This window comes from Emys orbicularis (assembly GCF_028017835.1).
Source record: "Emys orbicularis isolate rEmyOrb1 chromosome 21 unlocalized genomic scaffold, rEmyOrb1.hap1 SUPER_21_unloc_3, whole genome shotgun sequence".
NCBI classification, from domain to species: domain Eukaryota; kingdom Metazoa; phylum Chordata; order Testudines; family Emydidae; genus Emys; species Emys orbicularis.
The window spans coordinates 40,239-57,351 of NW_027045157.1; the positions used below are offsets into that span (position 1 = coordinate 40,239).

The following is a 17,113-nucleotide window of genomic DNA, read 5'->3' on the forward strand; positions in this document are numbered from 1 at the left end:
TATTGTCCAACATGGATTTTGACACAACAGCGTGTGTGTCCTGTCATCTGTGGAGCTGCAGGACTCCTGGGTTCTCTCCCCAGCTCTGGGAGGGGAGTGGGGGCTGGTGGTTAGAGCAGGGGGGCCTGGGAGCCAGGACTCCTGGGTTCTCTCCCGACTCTGGCTCAAGGACCCAGAGAAATACATGAGAGTGCCTCCTGCCCAGCCCCCACCCCACAACACCCAGTCCCCTTCCCCCCAGCCTTGTCTGCCGGGGAGAGCGCCCCCTGCCCAGGCCCCTCCCCACAGCCCTGTCTGCCGGGGAGAGCGCCCCCCGCCCAGCCCCCCCTGCAGGTCAGGCACACACACAGGTCGGTCCCAGTTGCATCTCTCCAGGTTTATTACAAAGGTGGGGGTTGGGGGGGGGGGGTCAGTCCTGCTGCTTGGCGCGGGAGGCCTCGGCGTTGGCCCGCAGCACGGCGCCGGGGCTGGGGTACGGGCGCTGCTGGAAGAGGGGCCCCGCCGCCGTCGTGTCAGCCCCCGTCTTCGCCTCGTTGCGCTTCGGCAGCCCCGTCGACCACGTGCCCCTGCGGGGGGGGTGGGTGGGGTGTCAGCGCAACAGCCCTCTGGGTAGGCCCTGCCCACTGCAACAGACTCCTCCCCCACCTAGACCCCACCCACACAGCCCACCGCACCAAACTCCTCCCCCTCTGTAACCCCCTCCCCTGCTCCCTCACCCAGCCCCCACCGCTCCCTCTCCAGCACCCCTCAAGCCACACTGTGGGACTACAGACCCCCCCCCCCCCCCCCGGCCCCAGCGGCACCAGGATCTCACCGTGGGGCGTCCGAGTAGGCGCTGGGGTCCATGGGGTCCAGCTCCTCGTCCTTGCGGCTGCCTGGGGAGGGACAGGTGGGGGGGGGAACCCTGCTCAGTTGAGTGCTCCCCCAGAGCCTCCCCCCAAGTCCAGCTACACCCCCATCCCCCCAGGTACTAATTCACCTCCTTCCCCTCCCCACTCATCCCTCTTCGCCCCCCAAGTCTCTGCTCCCCACAGCCACCCTGCCCTGGGCTCAGCCCCACCCTCTCCAGGATGCCCTGGGCACCCCCATCCTTCATCCTCCTTCCCCCCCACACTGGCTCGGATCCAGCAGCACCCCCAACTCCTCATCTCTGCCCCCCCCCCACGCACTTTTCTTGCTCTTGGGATACGGCGCCAGTTCTTCCCGGCGATGGTAACGCCGCTCCTTCACCTCCTCGCGCTCCGGCTTCTCGTAGGGGCGCTCCGGCTTCTCATAGGGGCGCTCCGGCTTCTCATAGGGGCGCTCCGGCTTCTCATAGGGGCGCTCCGGCTTCTCATAGGGGCGCTCCGGCTTCTCGTCAGCCTCTGGGGGAGACACACAGACTGTTCCAGATGGAACCCCGGCGTCCGGGCCCCTCCACCCTGCCCCAGTCTAAGCCACTAGACCCCATGCCCTGCCCAGCGCTGGGATAGAAGCCCAGGAGTCCTGAATCCCAGCCCCTTCCCCCACCCCAACTAACGCCATTCCCCTCCCATTACCTAGGCTGTTTTTCAGCTTCTTCGCTGCTTTGGTGATGATGGAGCTGGGGTCGTTAGGAGAGAGCCAGGAGACCAGGTCATTCTCCATGTTCCAGTAATAGGGGAGACCGCTGGAGGGCAGGGGGAGACAGAGATGATTCACCTGCCGTTATAGCATGCTGAGATGCAGTCAGCTCTGGGGTGGGGCAGCTGGGGAACAGCCGCACATAACACCGCACAGGCACGCTCTCTCTTACCAGATGGGGTCGAACACTTTATACCAGTTGGGCGGCAAGTTCTCGATTCTGGTGGCTTCGTAATCCACGTGGTCATCATCGTAATCTTCCGCGATGACCTCCTCCTCGGGCTCTAAGGACAGCGTGGGTCAGAGAACCGACTGCGCAGAACCCTGCCCCATAGTGCCCGGCCCTGCCCCCCAGCACCCGGCCCGCCGGGGAGAGCGCCCCCTGCCCTGCCCTGCCCCCCAGCGCCCAGCCCGCCGGGGAGAGCGCCCCCTGCCCTGCCCCCCCAGCGCCCGGCCCGCCGGGGAGAGCGCCCCCTGCCCGGCCCTGCCCCCCAGCGCCCGGCCCGCCGGGGAGAGCGCCCCCTGCCCGGCCCTGCCCCCCAGCGCCCGGCCCGCCGGGGAGAGCGCCCCCTGCCCGGCCCTGCCCCCCAGCGCCCGGCCCGCCGGGGAGAGCGCCCCCTGCCCTGCCCTGCCCCCCAGCGCCCGGCCCGCCGGGGAGAGCGCCCCCTGCCCTGCCCTGCCCCCCAGCGCCCGGCCCGCCGGGGAGAGCGCCCCCTGCCCTGCCCCCCAGCGCCCGGCCCGCCGGGGAGAGCGCCCCCTGCCCTGCCCTGCCCCCCAGCGCCCGGCCCGACGCGGAGAGCGCCCCCTGCCCTGCCCCCCAGCGCCCGGCCCGCCGGGGAGAGCGCCCCCTGCCCTGCCCTGCCCCCCCAGCGCCCGGCCCGCCGGGGAGAGCGCCCCTGCCCTGCCCTGCCCCCCAGCGCCCGGCTCCCCCGCCCCACGGCGCCCCAGGCCCGGGTGTCTCGCACGCACCAGGCTCCACGTGCTTGAGGAGGCCTCTCTTGGCCAGGCGGGACTGAAGCGCCACCGGCAGCGGCATCTGGAGCGGCGGAACCTGGGGGGGGAGCGTCAGCTGGAGGGGTGCGGGGCCCCCCGCGTCCCACACCCCCCGGGGGGGGCGGCCCGGCCCCTCCCCCCTGGGGTCCCCCGGGCTCCCCCCCTCGGCCCCTCCCCCCTGGGGTCCCCCGGGCTCCCCCCCTCGGCCCCTCCTCCCTGGGGCCCCCCGGGCTCCCCCTCCTCGGCCCCTTCCCTCTGGGGCTCCCCCCTCGGCCCCTCCCCCCTGGGGCCCCCGGGCTCCCCCCCTCGGCCCCCCCCCCCTGGGGCCCCCCGGGCTCCCCCTCCTCGGCCCCTTCCCTCTGGGGCTCCCCCCTCGGCCCCTCCCCCCTGGGGCCCCCGGGCTCCCCCCCTCGGCCCCCCCCCCCTGGGGCCCCCCGGGCTTCCCCCCTCGGCCCCTCCTCCCTGGGGCCCCCCGGGCTCCGCCCCTCGGCCTCTCCCCCCTGGGGCCCCCCGGGCTCCCCCCCTCGGCCCCTCCCCCCTGGGGCCCCCGGGCTCCCCCCCTCGGCCCCTCCCCCCTGGGGCCCCCGGGCTCCCCCCCTCGGCCCCTCCCCCTGGGGCCCCCCCGGGCTCCGTCCCTCGGTCCCTCCCCCCTGGGGCCCCCCGGGCTCCCCCCTCGGCCCCTCCCCCCTGGGGCCCCCGGGCTCCCCCCCTCGGCCCCTCCCCCCTGGGGCCCCCGGGCTCCCCCTCCTCGGCCCCGCCCCTCGGGATCTCCCCCACCAGTCTCCGTCCGGCCCCTCCGCTCTCCAGGCTGCACCTAGAGCCCCCCTGCAGCCACGCACGTGACGCACTCGGGCCAATCAGCGCCCTCCCCTGCCCCTCTCGCTCACCTGATCCCGCAGGCAACTTGCCTCCGCCCCCCATGCCCATGTGACCGGCTCCGGCGAATGGGAGGGAGGGAGGCGGGGCTGTCCATCTCTCCTTTTCGGCTGACCAATCGGAAGAACAGAGGAGAGGGTCCCGCCCCCAAACACAATCAATCAGAGCGAAGACCGCATAATCACGTGGTACCCAGGAGCCTGTGAGAAGGGGCAACGCACGTCACGTGTTCGCAGAAGAGCCAATAGGGAGGCGGAATCCCCTCCTCACGTGGTCGCAGGGACGGAAAAGAGGTTCTCCCCCGCCACGTGACTCCAACTGACCAATGAGAGCGGATACACTTCCCGGCGCCTTTATGTGACGTATAGAGGGGGCACATCCACGTGATCCCAGCTGTCCAATAAGAGGCCGTGGGAGTCAACAGTTACGTCAGAGACGGGACAAGGGGGCGGAGCGTTTCACCCACGTGACCGTGTAATCGCCGTTTGGAGCCATGGAGGAATATGCCCGGGAGCCCTGGTAAGCGGCCGGGGCCCGCCTCCCCCCGCGCGGGGCGCTTGGTACCGCCCGGCGGGCGAGTCCATTGGGAGAGGAATTGGTCTCTTCCCGCCCCCCCCCCCATGGCAGTGGCCTGTGGGCCGCTCCATTAGGTGGAGGAGGTGACTGGTGGGTTCAGAGCGGAGCCTCCCCCCCCCCCCCCCCGTGTTTGGTTCCTTGGTAGCTCCCAGCCTATTGGGTGGGCGAGTCCATTGGAGGAGCAGTGGAGGGGCAGGGACCCCTCTCCGCGATGGACTTGCCTATCACCCCTTTCTCCTGGAATGGATTCACCCAACTCCCCTCTCCCAGTAGCGCCCCCTTTCGGGAATGGATTTGCCCAGCCCTTCCCCCCCGCCAACCTCCCTGCAATGGATCCACCCGTTCCCGTCCTTCGCCCCTTTCCCCATCTCGGCGGCTCCGGGGGGGAGGAACCATTATAGGGGTGGGTGGGTTCTCGAGAACCTTTACACCCCTATTCGTGGTCACTTGGTATGTCCCTGCTCTTTGGTGTCTATGGGCGGGCGAGTTCATTGGGCGAAGAAATGGGGGGGGGGGCAGAAGGAATGGACCTTCTCTCTTTCCCCCCCCCCCCCCCGTCCTCTCATAGGCTCCATGGGCTGGGAGATACCAAGTCACTAAAGCAGGGACGGTTGGGAAATACCAAGAACACAAGAATGGAAGGTGTGTTTGTACCACGTGGTATTCCCGGGGTTGGGGGGGGGTTATTATTGTAGGGTCCATTGCTGTTCCTGAGGAATTGTTATTGTAGGGTCTCTTCTCGCTGGTGGCATGGGGGGGAGGGGACAGGATGTGTGAGGCTAGGTTGGCGCTGGCTGGGAGGGGTTGTTGTAGGGTTTGGCTCGCTGCCGGTCTGTGGGTGGGGAGTTATTTACCGTAGGGTGGGTCGTCCCGGGCCTGGGGGGGCACTATCCTGGGGTCGCGCTCGAGGGGTTAGCAGGGATCTGTTATGGTAGGGTTCCCACCCTCGGCTTGTTGTAGGGTTGCTCCTGGGTTTGTTTATTGTAGGGTCTCCCAACCTGGCTAACCACCTCCCTTCTCTTCCGACAGCCCATGGCGCATCGTGGACGACTGCGGCGGTGCCTTCACCATGGGGATGATTGGTGGGGGGGTCTTCCAGGCCGTCAAGGGCTTCCGGAACGCCCCCATGGTGAGTCCAGCCCCTGACACCCCTCCGTCGCCAGCTGCACCCAGGCCCCAGATCCTGTTGGTCTGATTCCCGTCCAGCTGATGGCGCTGGGCCCTCCTGGCTGGGGTGGCTCCCCGCTGACCCCGATCGCTACGGGGAGAAGGGGGCCTGGTGGGGGCCGTGTGGCATCTCACCCCAACTCTTCCTCTGCTGCTCTTCCTCCTAGGGCGTCCGACACCGGTTCAAAGGGAGCGTCAGTGCCATCCGCATCAGAGCGCCGCAGATCGGAGGTGAGGGGGTCTGTGTAGTGTGCGGGGGGAGGCGGGCAGTATGGGGAGCATGGGCCTGGGGGGAGGGGGCCAAGGTGTATCTAATCGCTGCTCCCTCCTTTCCCCAGGTAGCTTTGCTGTCTGGGGGGGCCTTTTCTCCACCATCGACTGCGGCCTGGTGAAGATGAGGGGGAAGGAAGATCCCTGGAACTCGATCACCAGTGGGGCCCTCACAGGGGCCGTGCTCGCCTCCCGCAGTGAGTGTCCTGCGCAGCACCCCCTGCTGGCCCCCCGCCTCCTCGCACCCCCGGCCAGGCGCTCCATCTCTTTAATTCATCTCTTCTTCTCCCCAGGTGGCCCGTTAGCCATGGTCGGCTCAGCCATGATGGGGGGCATTTTACTGGCCTTGATAGAAGGAGTCGGGATCTTACTCACCAGATACACGGCACAGCAATTCCAGAACTGTAAGCAGTGCCCGGGGCTTGGCTGGCAAGGGCTGCGGGTCGGGAGTGAGGGGCACCAGCAGAGATTGGGGGGAGCCTGGGGCTGTGGGTCGGGAGTGAGGAGTGCTGGGGGGGAGGGGGGCTGGGCTGGGCTAGCAGGGGGCTGCGGGTCGGGAGTGAGGAGCGCTGGGGGGGAGGGGGGCAGGGCTGGGCTAGCAGGGGGCTGCGGGTCGGGAGTGAGGAGCGCTGCGGGAGCAGGGCTGAGCTAGCAGGGGGCTGCGGGTCGGGAGTGAGGAGCGCTGGGGGGGAGGGGGGCTGGGCTGGGCTAGCAGGGGGCTGCGGGTCGGGAGTGAGGAGCGCTGGGGGGGAGGGGGGCAGGGCTGGGCTAGCAGGGGGCTGCGGGTCGGGAGTGAGGAGCGCTGCGGGAGCAGGGCTGGTCTAGCAGGGGGCTGCGGGTCGGGAGTGAGGAGCGCTGGGGGGGAGGGGGGCAGGGCTGAGCTAGCAGGGGGCTGCGGGTCGGGAGTGAGGAGCGCTGGGGGGGAGGGGGCAGGGCTGGGCTAGCAGGGGGCTGCGGGTCGGGAGTGAGGAGCGCTGGGGGGGAGGGGGGCAGGGCTGGGCTAGCAGGGGGCTGCGGGTCGGGAGTGAGGAGCGCTGGGGGGGGAGGGGGGCAGGGCTGGGCTAGCAGGGGGCTGCGGGTCGGGAGTGAGGAGCGCTGGGGGAGCAGGGCTGGGCTAGCAGGGGGCTGGGCTAGCAGGGGGCTGCGGGTCGGGAGTGAGGAGCGCTGGGGGGGAGGGGAGCAGGGCTGGTCTAGCAGGGGGCTGCGGGTCGGGAGTGAGGAGCGCTGGGGGAGCAGGGCTGGGCTAGCAGGGGGCTGCGGGTCGGGAGTGAGGAGCGCTGGGGATGGGGGGCAGGGCTGGGCTAGCAGGGGGCTGCGGGTCGGGAGTGAGGAGCGCTGGGGGGGAGGGGGGCAGGGCTGGGCTAGCAGGGGGCTGCGGGTCGGGAGTGAGGAGCGCTGGGGGGGAGGGGGGGCAGGGCTGGGCTAGCAGGGGGCTGCGGGTCGGGAGTGAGGAGCGCTGGGGGAGCAGGGCTGGGCTAGTAGGGGGCTGTGGGTCGGGAGTGAGGAGCGTTGGGGATGGGGGGCAGGGCTGGGCTAGCAGGGGGCTGCGGGTCGGGAGTGAGGAGCGCTGGGGGGGAGAGGGGCAGGGCTGAGCTAGCAGGGGGCTGCGGGTCGGGAGTGAGGAGCGCTGAGGGAGCAGGGGGCTGGGCTAGCAGGGGGCTGCGGGTCGGGAGTGAGGAGCGCTGGGGGGGAGGGGGCAGGGCTGGGCTAGCAGGGGGCTGCGGGTCGGGAGTGAGGAGCGCTGGGGGGGGAGGGGGGCAGGGCTGGGCTAGCAGGGGGCTGCGGGTCGGGAGTGAGGAGCGCTGGGGGGGAGGGGGCAGGGCTGGGCTAGCAGGGGGCTGCGGGTCGGGAGTGAGGAGCGCTGGGGGTGGGGGGCAGGGCTGGGCTAGCAGGGGACTGCGGGTCGGGAGTGAGGAGCGCTGGGGGGGGAGGGGGGCAGGGCTGGGCTAGCAGGGGGCTGCGGGTCGGGAGTGAGGAGCGCTGGGGGAGCAGGGCTGGGCTAGCAGGGGGCTGCGGGTCGGGAGTGAGGAGCGCTGGGGGGGAGGGGGGCAGGGCTGGGCTAGCAGGGGGCTGCGGGTCGGGAGTGAGGAGCGCTGGGGGGGAGGGGGGCAGGGCTGGGCTAGCAGGGGGCTGCGGGTCGGGAGTGAGGAGCGCTGGGGGAGCAGGGCTGGTCTAGCAGGGGGCTGTGGGTCGGGAGTGAGGATTGCTGGGGGGGAGGGAGCAGGACTGGGCTAGCAGGGGGCTGCGGGTCGGGAGTGAGGAGCGCTGGGGGGGAGGGGGGCAGGGCTGGGCTAGCAGGGGGCTGCGGGTCGGGAGTGAGGAGCGCTGGGGATGGGGGGCAGGGCTGGGCTAGCAGGGGGCTGCGGGTCGGGAGTGAGGAGCGCTGGGGGGGAGGGGGGCAGGGCTGGGCTAGCAGGGGGCTGCGGGTCGGGAGTGAGGAGCGCTGGGGATGGGGGGCAGGGCTGGGCTAGCAGGGGGCTGCGGGATCATTTCTACACTGGTCAGGCTGTCCCCATGTGGCGTTGTGGGGCTGTTGCCCAGCTGCCCTGGCCAGAGGTGGCTGCATCTCTGCCTTCTCACTAGTAATTTTCTTCCCCCTCCCCCACCCCCCCAGCTAACCCGTTCGGTGAAGACCCCAGTCAGCTGCCCCTGAAGGACAGCCCCACGCCTCCAGGATACCCGGGCTACGGACAATATCAATGAAGCTCCTTTGTACGTGGGGGGTCCCCTCTATTTTTGGGGGGGGGCAGCTGCAGCTACTAATTCGCCCCTCCCCCTTGCCGGCGCTCAGGATGTGATTCCAGCCACTGGTCCCTCCAGTTCTTGGATTCTCCCCCTGGAGGCGACGCTGAATAGGCCTGTTTCCCTCTGTGGAGGAGGGAGGGGTTTGCTGGGAGCCCCTCTAAATTTGCATATTTTCGGGCTGGGGCTGGGGACTATGGGGCAGGGGATTGCTCTGTATTTCCTGCTACGTTGGGGGGTGGGCTGTGGGGATATTGGACTACAGGATAAATTGGGGGGGTTGGCATCTTCTCGCAGTGGGGAGCTTCCTTCCTGGAGCTCACCCCCCCATTCTGTTTGAGGGTGCCTCCATTTCCAGCTTAGAAATGGAGTTCAATACACCCCTGAAAGGGCAAGAGGTGGCTGTATCACCCCTTTTAGCTTGGGTGAAATTCAGGGGGGGCTGCAGGGTTGTAGATGAGGGGGTGCTCCTGGCCCTGTGCTGGGGGTGCCTATCTTTTTGCAGCACCCCAAAACTACTTGTGACATGGTGCCTCGTTCTTAGTGGCTTCCCCTGCTCCTGAGACGGGGGGCTGGGGGGGAGGCATCTCTTGGAATGGAGTTAGGTGGGGCCTCTTGAAATCAGTATGACATACGACAGTACATCCATGGACTATGCTTCCCATCTTGCCTGGCTGTGACCCCCCCCAAAAAGGGGTGTGATTCCCATTTTCATAACCAGTGAATCCTACTGTTCCCCCCCAGTCCAGCTGGGAAACCCCACCTTGGTGTGTATCCCCAACCTGTCCCAATTAATGTTACAGACCCCTGCTGTCAGCCCCCCGAAATCCCCAGTTCTGAGCCCAATTTCACCTCTTTTAGTGTTTGTATTTAAAGATGTTTTTAAAGGTGTGTGACTTGCTGGTGTGTCCGAGTGTTTAATGATCTGCCTGCCAGTGGGGGTGCTGTGATGCAGGGATGGGAGTGGGGACTGGTGTGTGTACGAGGGGGGCCTGGGGGGCAGGACTCCTGGGTTCTTTCCTGGCTCTGGGAGGGGAGTGGGGTCTAGTGATTGGGGGGGACGACCCTGTTTGTTTTCAGCAGCTTCAATGCTGTGTGGTTAAATGAACAGAGACTCGCCCTTGGTGGGAGCAGTATAGGTGATCTGCACAAGATGGCTGATCGAGGAGAGTCAGAGATTAGACCTCAACTCTTCCAGCAGGGGGCTGCACGGCCGGAGCGAGAGAGACCCACTGCCCGCTCTCTCAGACCTATGCAGGCTGGCCCTGATTTTAAGTATTTGTACTCTGCTCAGACAAAACGGCCCCTTGCAGAGAGAGGGAAACTGAGGCAGGGCAAGAGTTGTGGCTGGTGCAGAACGGAGGGCTGAGCGTTGGTAGCCTGACTCGCCGGCCCAGGGGTTAACCTGTGCTCCTGCCTCGTACTGTCAGTGCCCACTTACACTCACTCCCACGGACCCCCCTCAAATTCATCTCCACCCTTGCCTGGGCTTCATTTGCTTGAGACTCATTTCTCGGTGCGTCTCCTGCTTGCTGAGCCCCCAGGGCTGATCCATTTCAAACTCCTAAGCAGCTGTGGGCAGCAGCCTGGGGGGGTGAGGGTAAAGGGAGGGTTACCGACAGACACCCCCAACCCTAGCAGCTGCAGTTTCAGCATCTGTCCCCACTCTTCTAAGAGATAGGTTCAAAACCCAGGCGTCCTAGCTCCCCTCCCAGAGCCAGCGAGAGAACCCAGGAGTCCTGGCTCCCAGCCCCCCCTGCTGTAACCACCAGCCCCCACTCCCCTCCCAGAGCCGGGGAAAGAACCCAGGAGAACCTGCTCTAACCACTAGCTTCTGTCAAGGCGGCGTGGATGCAAGAAGACCCCCCCACCACAGCCCTGTGCCCCCCTGAGCAATGGGACCCCAGAAGAGCTGATCTCCCAGACAGACCCATGACAGGGGTGGGGGGGCCACACACAGTGGGGGGGGGTGCGCCCAGTCCCTGGTGGGGGGCAAAGGGGGACAGGGGCAAGGAGTCTGCACACCAAAGGGTTGGGGGTGGGGCGCAGGGGAGGCGGCCTGGACCCTTTGGGGCCCATGATGTGGGGGCAGGGAGGTCAGTGACCGGGGGGGGGGGGCGGTTCTTCACATGGGGGCAGCTCCATTTGCCCCGGGGACTGGGAGCTCCTGGGGGAGGGGTCTGGCCCTGCCCCTTGCAAGGGGGCTTCTGGGGGTGGAACCGGGCACTAGATTGATGGGGGGGGTCACAGAATCCCAGGGCCCCCCCCCCCCCGTCCCAGAGCCGGGGAGAGAACCCAGGAGTCCGGGCTCCTAGTCCCCCCCCTGCTCTAACCACCAGCCCCCACTCCCCACCCAGAGCTGGGGAGAGAACCCAGGAGTCCTGGCTCCCAGCCCCCCCTGCTCTAACCACCAGCCCCCACTCCCCTCCCAGAGCCAGGGAGAGAACCTAGGAGTCCGGGCTCCCACCGCCTTGTCATGTGACCAGGCCCATGCCGGCTTCGGGCAGTTCCGGGTGCGTTGCTAGGCAACTGGTCCCTGGTTGCCAGGGCGCCTGCCCGGCCTGCCAGGTACTGGGACCGTGGGGGGAGAGGGCGGCGCGGTGCATAGTGGGACAGGGCGCCCCCCCCCCCCACTGGGGTGCCTCAGGAATTGTGGGGGTAGCCTGGGAGGGAGCAGTGCATTGTGGGATGGGGTGCCGTAGAAGGGTGAGGGGGGGGGTCCCCTGTGGGGCAAGGAAGCAGTGCATTACGGGACAGGGCACTCCCCCCCAGTATCCCACAATGCACTGCGGGTGCCCCAGAAATGGGGGGGGGCATAACTTGAGAGGGAGCAGTGCATTATGGGAAGGGAAAGGGGACCCCCCCTCCAGTATCCCACAATGCATTGTGGGTGCCTTAGGATTGGGGGGGCGGTGTAACTTGAGAGGGAGCAGTGCATTATGGGACAAGGCACCCACCAGTATCCCACAATGCACTGCAGGTGCCCCAGAAATTGGGGGGGGGGAGGTTGCCTGGAGCAGTGCATTGTGGGAAGGGAAAGGGGTGGTCCCCTCAGATATGGGGTGAGGAAGCAGTGGGTTATGAGATAGGACACCCCCGATATCCCACAATGCACTGTGGGTGCCTTAGGAATGGGGGTCTGGCCTGGGAGAGGCAGCAGTGCATTGTGGGATGGGGCTCCCCCAATAACCCACAGTGCATTGCAGGTGCCCCGCATTGGGGTTCCCTCAGTGTAAGGGGTGAGGAGCAGGGCATTATGGGACAGGGCATCTCCCCCCACCCCACCCCACCCCCGATATACCACAATGCCGAGTGCCCCTTTTGGGGGTGGGGGGCCCCTAACAGGATGTGAATTATTCTCTCCCACAGGTCCCAGTGAAAACCAGTCAGCCCAGCATGGATCAGTACAGCATCCTGGGCAGGATCGGGGAAGGAGCCCACGGCATCGTCTTCAAAGCCAAGAACGTCGAGGTGAGAATGTCCCCCCCTCGATCTGATCCCCACAGCCAGGGCTGGGGGCCAGGCCGCCTGGGTTCTCTGCATGGCTCTGGGAGGGGAGTGGGGGCTGGTGGTTGGGGCAGCGGGAGCTAGGACTCCTGGGTTCTATTCTCAGTGCATCCCTGCTCCACAGACCGGGGAGACCGTGGCATTGAAGAAGGTCGCTCTGCGGAGACTGGAGGACGGGATCCCGAACCAGGCGCTGCGGGAGATCAAAGCGCTACAGGAGATTGAGGAGAATCAGCATGTGAGTGGGGGGCTGGGAGCCAGGACTCCTGGGTTCTCTCCGTGGCTCTGGGAGGAGAGTGGGGTTTAGTGGGATCCGGGCGAGGTGACCTCTTGGGGTCCCTTCCAGCTCTACAGCACTGGGGTTCTGTGATGGCAAAGCCACAGTGTTGGGGGTCAGAAATAGAGACCCCAGGGTCTATTTCTCCACGTCCCCTTCCACTGCCCGGGCTGCAGCTACCCTATCCTCCTGTCTCTGGGTTGCTGCCTTCTTTCTTTCTTTCTTGTTCCCCTGTTTCTTTTTTCCTTTCTCTGTATTCTTTCTTTCTCTTTCTCTACTCCCTTTTTTTTTTTTTTTTTTTTTTTTTTTTTGCCTTTTTGTCTTTTCGTTCATTCACTTCTAGAGCTGGGCAAAACAAAATCAACAGAGTGAAACTGCCAAAAAATTCAGCACATTCCACCCCCCCCCCCCCCAAAACACGGGAGGAGGAACCATCAAAAAGTTTTGTTGTGACCCAAATGAAATTTTGTCTGGTTTTGTTTTGTTTTTTGTTTGTTTGTTTGTTTGTTTTGGCCAGAAATACTGGAAAAATTCCGTTAGAAACTAACCACGTTTTCCCCCTGGATGGATGGATCTTTCTTTTTTTCTTTCTTTCTTTCTTGTTGCTGATAGATACTTGGTAAGTTAAGATGCCAAGGAAGCAGAAGCCGTGAGCTACGGGTGGGTGTCCATCTGTCTGTCTGGGAGATTCGGCTACGCAGGCCCGCTGAACTGGTTAGGGGCAGCAGACACTGGGCTGGGCTCGGACCGAAGGCAGGATACTGGGCCGATGGGCTCGTGGCTGAGACCTGGCAGGGCTAGGCTCACGGCTCTGCCCTGTCTCCCCCGTCGCAGGTGGTGAAGCTGAAGGCCGTGTTCCCCCACGGCGCAGGCTTCGTGCTGGTGTTCGAGTACATGCTGTCGGACCTGGCCGAGGTGATCCGCAACGCCCAGCAGCCCCTCACACAGGCCCAGGCGAAAGGCTACATGCTCATGCTGCTGCAGGGGGTGGCCTTCTGCCACGCCAATAACATCATGCACCGGGTGAGTCCAGCCCCCCCTGCTCTAAGCACTAGGCCCCACTCCCCTCCCAGAGCTGGGGAAAGAACCCAGCCGTCCGGACTCCCAGCCCCCCCCCCATAACCCCCTCATTGTTCCCAGCAGGATCTGAAACCAGCCAATTTACTCATCAGCTCTACGGGGCAGCTGAAGATTGCGGATTTCGGCCTCGCCAGGGTGTTCTCCAGTGACGCAGGCCGGCTCTATAGCCACCAGGTGGCCACCAGGTGAATGGGAGTGGCCGGGCTCTGGGCTGGAACCTTTGGCCACAGAACCGGGTCGGTCCACGGAGCCAGGGACCAGGAATTGGGCTCCTGGGTTCTCTCCCCGGCTCTGGGAGGGGAGTGGGGAGCTAGTAGGTTAGAGCAGGGGTCTGGGAGCCAGGACTCCTGGGTTCTCTCCTCAGCTCTGGGAGGGGCGTGGGGTCTAGTGGTTAGAGCAGGGGGGGCTGGGAGCCAGGACTCCTGGTTCTCTCCCGGCTCTGGGAGGGGAGTGGGGTCTGGTGGTTAGAGCAGGGGGGGCTGGGAGCCAGGACTCCTGGGTTCTCTCCCCGGCTCTGGGAGGGGAGTGGGGGCTGGTGGTTAGAGCAGGGGGGAGCGGGGTGCCTGGAGTCCTGGGTTCTTTCCCGGCTCTGGGAGGGGAGTGGGGGCTGGTGGGATAGAGCAGGGAGATGCTAGTGGTGGGTATGGAGGTGTGTAAGCGTCTCTCTGTCTCCCCATTAGGTGGTACCGTGCCCCGGAGCTCCTGTATGGCGCCCGGAAGTATGACGAAGGGGTGGATTTGTGGTGAGCTCCCCGGCCCCTCATCCCCCATCTCTAGTCTCCCCTCCATGCTCGAGCCCCGCTATGGCTGGACAGCCGCTCGTTAGCGTGAATACCCTCCCCCCGCTGATGTGGTGGTCCGGAACGCAGAGATCTCTGCTGGGGCCGGATTCGACTGCATACTTAATGAAGGGGTGTGGCCAAGGGGGCTTCCCTCCTTAATCCAGCCCTAGCCCTGCCCTTTTTGTCCTGCCCCATGGCCATGCTCCCCCCACATAATCATGCCGCCCAAGCCCCTTTACAGGGAGCCAGACCACAGAGCGGGGCCCTAGAGGGGGTCTCAGCCCCCCCACAGCCCCTTCCCACGCCTCCCAGCGGAGACGTGATAGGGCAGTTCTCGCTTCTACAAGCAACCGGCTCAGGCTCTCTGCAGACTCAGGCAACGCCCCTGTGTCCGTTACACTCAGGCAGTTCGCATTTCTGTGAGCCGTCGGCTCTTCGGGCAGGTGTCGCGCTTTGACGCTTCTCTCCCCAGGCGGGTGTCCTGGGAACTCCTGTTATTTTTTTATCCTGAAGGTCCAGCGTCTCTCGTGTGTGTGTGTGTGTGTGTGTGTGTGTGTGTGTGTGTGTGTGTGTGAGTGAGCCCTAAATGATCTCCCCCACCCCCCCTGCTGCCTGGAGGCACCTCAGGACGGTGAGGATGGCCCCGCGAACCCCGGGGACACAGTGGGATAGGGGTCAGTCATGGAGAGTTACCCCTGGGGTTCCATAGACCCCCCCCGGCCTGCTCCCCCTTTTCTGCATCCGTTCCAGGGCTGTGGGCTGCATTTTTGCTGAGCTGCTGAACAACTCGCCCCTCTTCCCCGGGGAGAACGACATCGAGCAGCTCTGCTGTGTACTCCGGGTGCTGGGGACCCCCAGCCCACGCGTCTGGCCGGTGAGTGGGGGCGGGGTTCTCCTCCAGCTCTGGGGCTAGTGGGTAGAGCAGGGGGGCTGGGAGCCCGGACTCCTGGGTTCTCTCCCCAGCTCTGGGAGGGGAATGGGGCCTGGTGGTTAGAGCGGGGGGCGGGGACTGTGAGCCAGGACTCCTGGGTTCTCTCCCCGGCTCTGGGAGGGGAGTGGGGGCTGGTGGTTAGAGCGGGGGCGGGGCTGGGAGCCAGGGCGCCTGGGTTTTCTCCCGGCTCTGGGAGGGGAGTGGGGGCTGGTGGTTAGAGCAGCAGGCAGGGCTGAGACTCCAGGACTCCTGGGATTTCTAAGCACCCATCTCCCATGGCAGGAGATCACGGAGCTGCCTGACTACAACAAGATCTCGTTCAAAGACAACCCGCCCATCCCGCTGGAGGAGGTGCTGCCCGACGCCCCCCCACAGGCCCTGCAGCTGCTCAAGCGCTTCCTGGTCTACCCTTCCCGGGAGCGCGTGAGGGCAGCCCAGGTAAGGGAGCCCCACTGCTCTCCCAGTGCCCGGAGAGAACCCAGGAGTCCTGGCTCCCAGCCCTCCCTCCCTCCTTGCTCCAACCCACTGCACCCCACTTCCCTCCATCTCTAATCTCCCCTGGCAGTCGGGGCTGGGTGCTAGGGGCTGCCGTGGGGCAGGGAGTGCAATACCTCAAGCTGCCACCAGAGGGCGCCCCAGGATCTCCCATTGGTCAGCTGTGGTGCTGGGGCGGGGGTGTCACCAGGTTAACCCTTTCTTTCCCCCTCCCCCAGGCATTGCTGCATCCCTATTTCTTCACCCCCCCGCTGCCCGCCCACCACTCGGAGCTACCCATTCCCCAGCGGGGGGGCAGGACGGCCCGGCAGGGACCCCAGCACCAGCGCGACTTCCACGTCGAGCGGCCCGTGGAAGAGTCTGTGGTGGACCCTGAATGGGTGGCCCCTTATGTGGTGTGAGGGTGAAGATGGGACACGGGGTCTGTCCCCTCTGGGGGGCACCGGCTCCCACCCAGCCCCAGGGCGGGGACTGGCTGCCTCAGGGGGGCAGGGAATGGGGCAGGGGCCTGTCCTCTCTAGGGGGCGCCGGCTCCCATCCGGCGCCAGGGCAGGGACTGACTGGCTCAGGGGGGTGGGGAACGGGGCAGGGGCCTGTCCCCTCTAGGGGGCGCCGGCTCCCATCCGGCCCCAGGGCTGGGACTGGCTGCCTCAGGGGGGCAGGGAACGGGGCAGGGGCCTGTCCCCTCTGGGGGGCGCCGGCTCCCATCCGGCGCCAGGGCAGGGACTGACTGGCTCAGGGGGGCAGGGAACGGGGCAGGGGCCTGTCCCCTCTGGGGGGCGCTGGCTCCCACCCAGCCCCAGGGCAGGGACTGGCTGGCTCAGGGGGGTGGGGAACGGGGCAGGGGCCTGTCCCCTCTAGGGGGCGCCGGCTCCCATCCGGCCCCAGGGCAGGGACTGGCTGCCTCAGGGGGGCAGGGAACGGGGCAGGGGCCTGTCCCCTCTGGGGGGGGCCAGCTCCCACCCGGCCCCAGGGCAGGGACTGGCTGCCTCAGGGGGGCGGGGAACGGGGCAGGGGCCTGTCCCCTCTGGGGGGCGCTGGCTCTGATCCAGCCCTGTGGAGGGTGAAGATTGGCCCCAGTCCCCCATATAGTCCCTGTAATAGGGACCCCCAGTCTGTCCGTCCCTCTCTGGACTCTGGTGTCACTGCGTTTTGTAATTAAACGGCTTTCGTTTACTGTGAACTGACTCCCGGTCCCTTTCCTGGAATTGCCCCACCCCCTGGTCTGGTTCTGTATGTGGGAGCCCGGACTCCTGGGTTCTCACCCACCTCTGGGAGGGGAGTGGGGGCCGGTGGGTTAGAGCTGGGGGGGCTGGGAGCCAGGACTCCTGGGTTCTCACCCACCTCTGTGAGGGGAGTGGGGGCCGGTGGGTTAGAGCTGGGGGGGCTGGGAGCCCGGATGCCTGGGTTCTCACCCACCTCTGTGAGGGGAGTGGGGGCCGGTGGGTTAGAGCTGGGGGGGCTGGGAGCCCGGATGCCTGGGTTCTCTCCCGGGCTCTGGGAGGGGAGTGGGGTGTAGTGGTTAGAGCAGTGGGGGCTGGGAGCCCGGACTCCTGGTTTCTATACCCGGCTCTGGCAGAGGACTGGGGGCCGGTGGGTTAGAGCAGGGGGGGCTGGGAGCCAGGACTCCTGGGTTCTCTCCCCAGCTCTGTGAGGGGAGCGGGGGCTGGTGGTTAGAGCAGGGGGGGCTGGGAGCCAGGACTCCTGGGTTCTCTCCCCGGCTCTGGGAGGGGAGTGGGGGCTGGTGGATTACAGCAGGGGGGGCTGGGAGCCAGGACTCCTGGGTTCTCTCCCCAGCTCTGGGAGGAGAGTGGG

General features: G+C 66.4%; 3 protein-coding genes across 6 annotated transcripts; 2 read left to right on the top strand and 1 right to left on the bottom strand.

Annotated features, from left to right (window-relative positions):
* Positions 1-365: 365 nt before the first annotated feature.
* On the bottom strand, positions 366-3,506 carry PQBP1 (polyglutamine binding protein 1). 2 transcript variants are annotated; one of them, XM_065423100.1, is made up of 7 exons: positions 3,483-3,506; positions 2,572-2,653; positions 1,775-1,886; positions 1,539-1,648; positions 1,170-1,364; positions 815-875; positions 366-566 (listed from the first exon to the last, which is right to left on the bottom strand). In XM_065423100.1, the coding sequence occupies exons 2-7, from the start codon at positions 2,636-2,638 to the stop codon at positions 410-412; spliced, it is 702 nt and encodes a 233-aa protein (XP_065279172.1). In that variant the 5' UTR covers positions 2,639-2,653; positions 3,483-3,506; the 3' UTR covers positions 366-409. The 2 variants fall into 2 exon arrangements, with proteins under 2 accessions (XP_065279172.1, XP_065279171.1); XM_065423099.1 differs by lacking the exon at positions 3,483-3,506 and adding an exon at positions 3,373-3,461.
* A 415-nt stretch (positions 3,507-3,921) lies between these two features.
* Positions 3,922-9,127, top strand: TIMM17B (translocase of inner mitochondrial membrane 17B). Its single transcript, XM_065423107.1, has 6 exons — positions 3,922-3,990; positions 5,077-5,176; positions 5,382-5,445; positions 5,553-5,681; positions 5,778-5,888; positions 8,099-9,127. Exons 1-6 carry the CDS (start codon positions 3,965-3,967, stop codon positions 8,185-8,187), a joined length of 519 nt encoding a protein of 172 aa, XP_065279179.1. The 5' UTR covers positions 3,922-3,964; the 3' UTR covers positions 8,188-9,127.
* A 2,480-nt stretch (positions 9,128-11,607) lies between these two features.
* CDK20 (cyclin dependent kinase 20) lies at positions 11,608-15,699 on the top strand. 3 transcript variants are annotated; one of them, XM_065423102.1, is made up of 8 exons: positions 11,608-11,697; positions 11,858-11,971; positions 12,845-13,033; positions 13,154-13,275; positions 13,771-13,833; positions 14,623-14,746; positions 15,086-15,241; positions 15,517-15,699. In XM_065423102.1, exons 1-8 carry the CDS (start codon positions 11,623-11,625, stop codon positions 15,697-15,699), a joined length of 1,026 nt encoding a protein of 341 aa, XP_065279174.1. In that variant the 5' UTR covers positions 11,608-11,622. The 3 variants fall into 3 exon arrangements, with proteins under 3 accessions (XP_065279174.1, XP_065279175.1, XP_065279176.1); XM_065423103.1 differs by lacking the exon at positions 13,771-13,833 and having other exon boundaries at positions 11,623-11,705; positions 11,818-11,971; XM_065423104.1 differs by lacking the exon at positions 13,771-13,833 and having other exon boundaries at positions 11,623-11,697.
* Positions 15,700-17,113: the final 1,414 nt, after the last annotated feature.

Coding starts and splice junctions, on each gene's coding strand:
- PQBP1 (XM_065423100.1), bottom strand. CDS start 2,638: ATGCCGCTGCCGGTGGCGCTTCAGTCCCGCCTGGCCAAGAGAGGCCTC. Junction 1,887..2,571: donor CCTCAAGCACGTGGAGCCTG/GTGCGTGCGAGA, acceptor CGCTGTCCTTAG/AGCCCGAGGAGGAGGTCATC. Junction 876..1,169: donor GTATCCCAAGAGCAAGAAAA/GTGCGTGGGGGG, acceptor GTCCCTCCCCAG/GCAGCCGCAAGGACGAGGAG.
- TIMM17B (XM_065423107.1), top strand. CDS start 3,965: ATGGAGGAATATGCCCGGGAGCCCTG. Junction 5,177..5,381: donor GCTTCCGGAACGCCCCCATG/GTGAGTCCAGCC, acceptor TCTTCCTCCTAG/GGCGTCCGACACCGGTTCAA. Junction 5,889..8,098: donor GGCACAGCAATTCCAGAACT/GTAAGCAGTGCC, acceptor CCACCCCCCCAG/CTAACCCGTTCGGTGAAGAC.
- CDK20 (XM_065423102.1), top strand. CDS start 11,623: ATGGATCAGTACAGCATCCTGGGCAGGATCGGGGAAGGAGCCCACGGC. Junction 13,276..13,770: donor AGCCACCAGGTGGCCACCAG/GTGAATGGGAGT, acceptor TCTCCCCATTAG/GTGGTACCGTGCCCCGGAGC. Junction 13,834..14,622: donor GACGAAGGGGTGGATTTGTG/GTGAGCTCCCCG, acceptor CATCCGTTCCAG/GGCTGTGGGCTGCATTTTTG.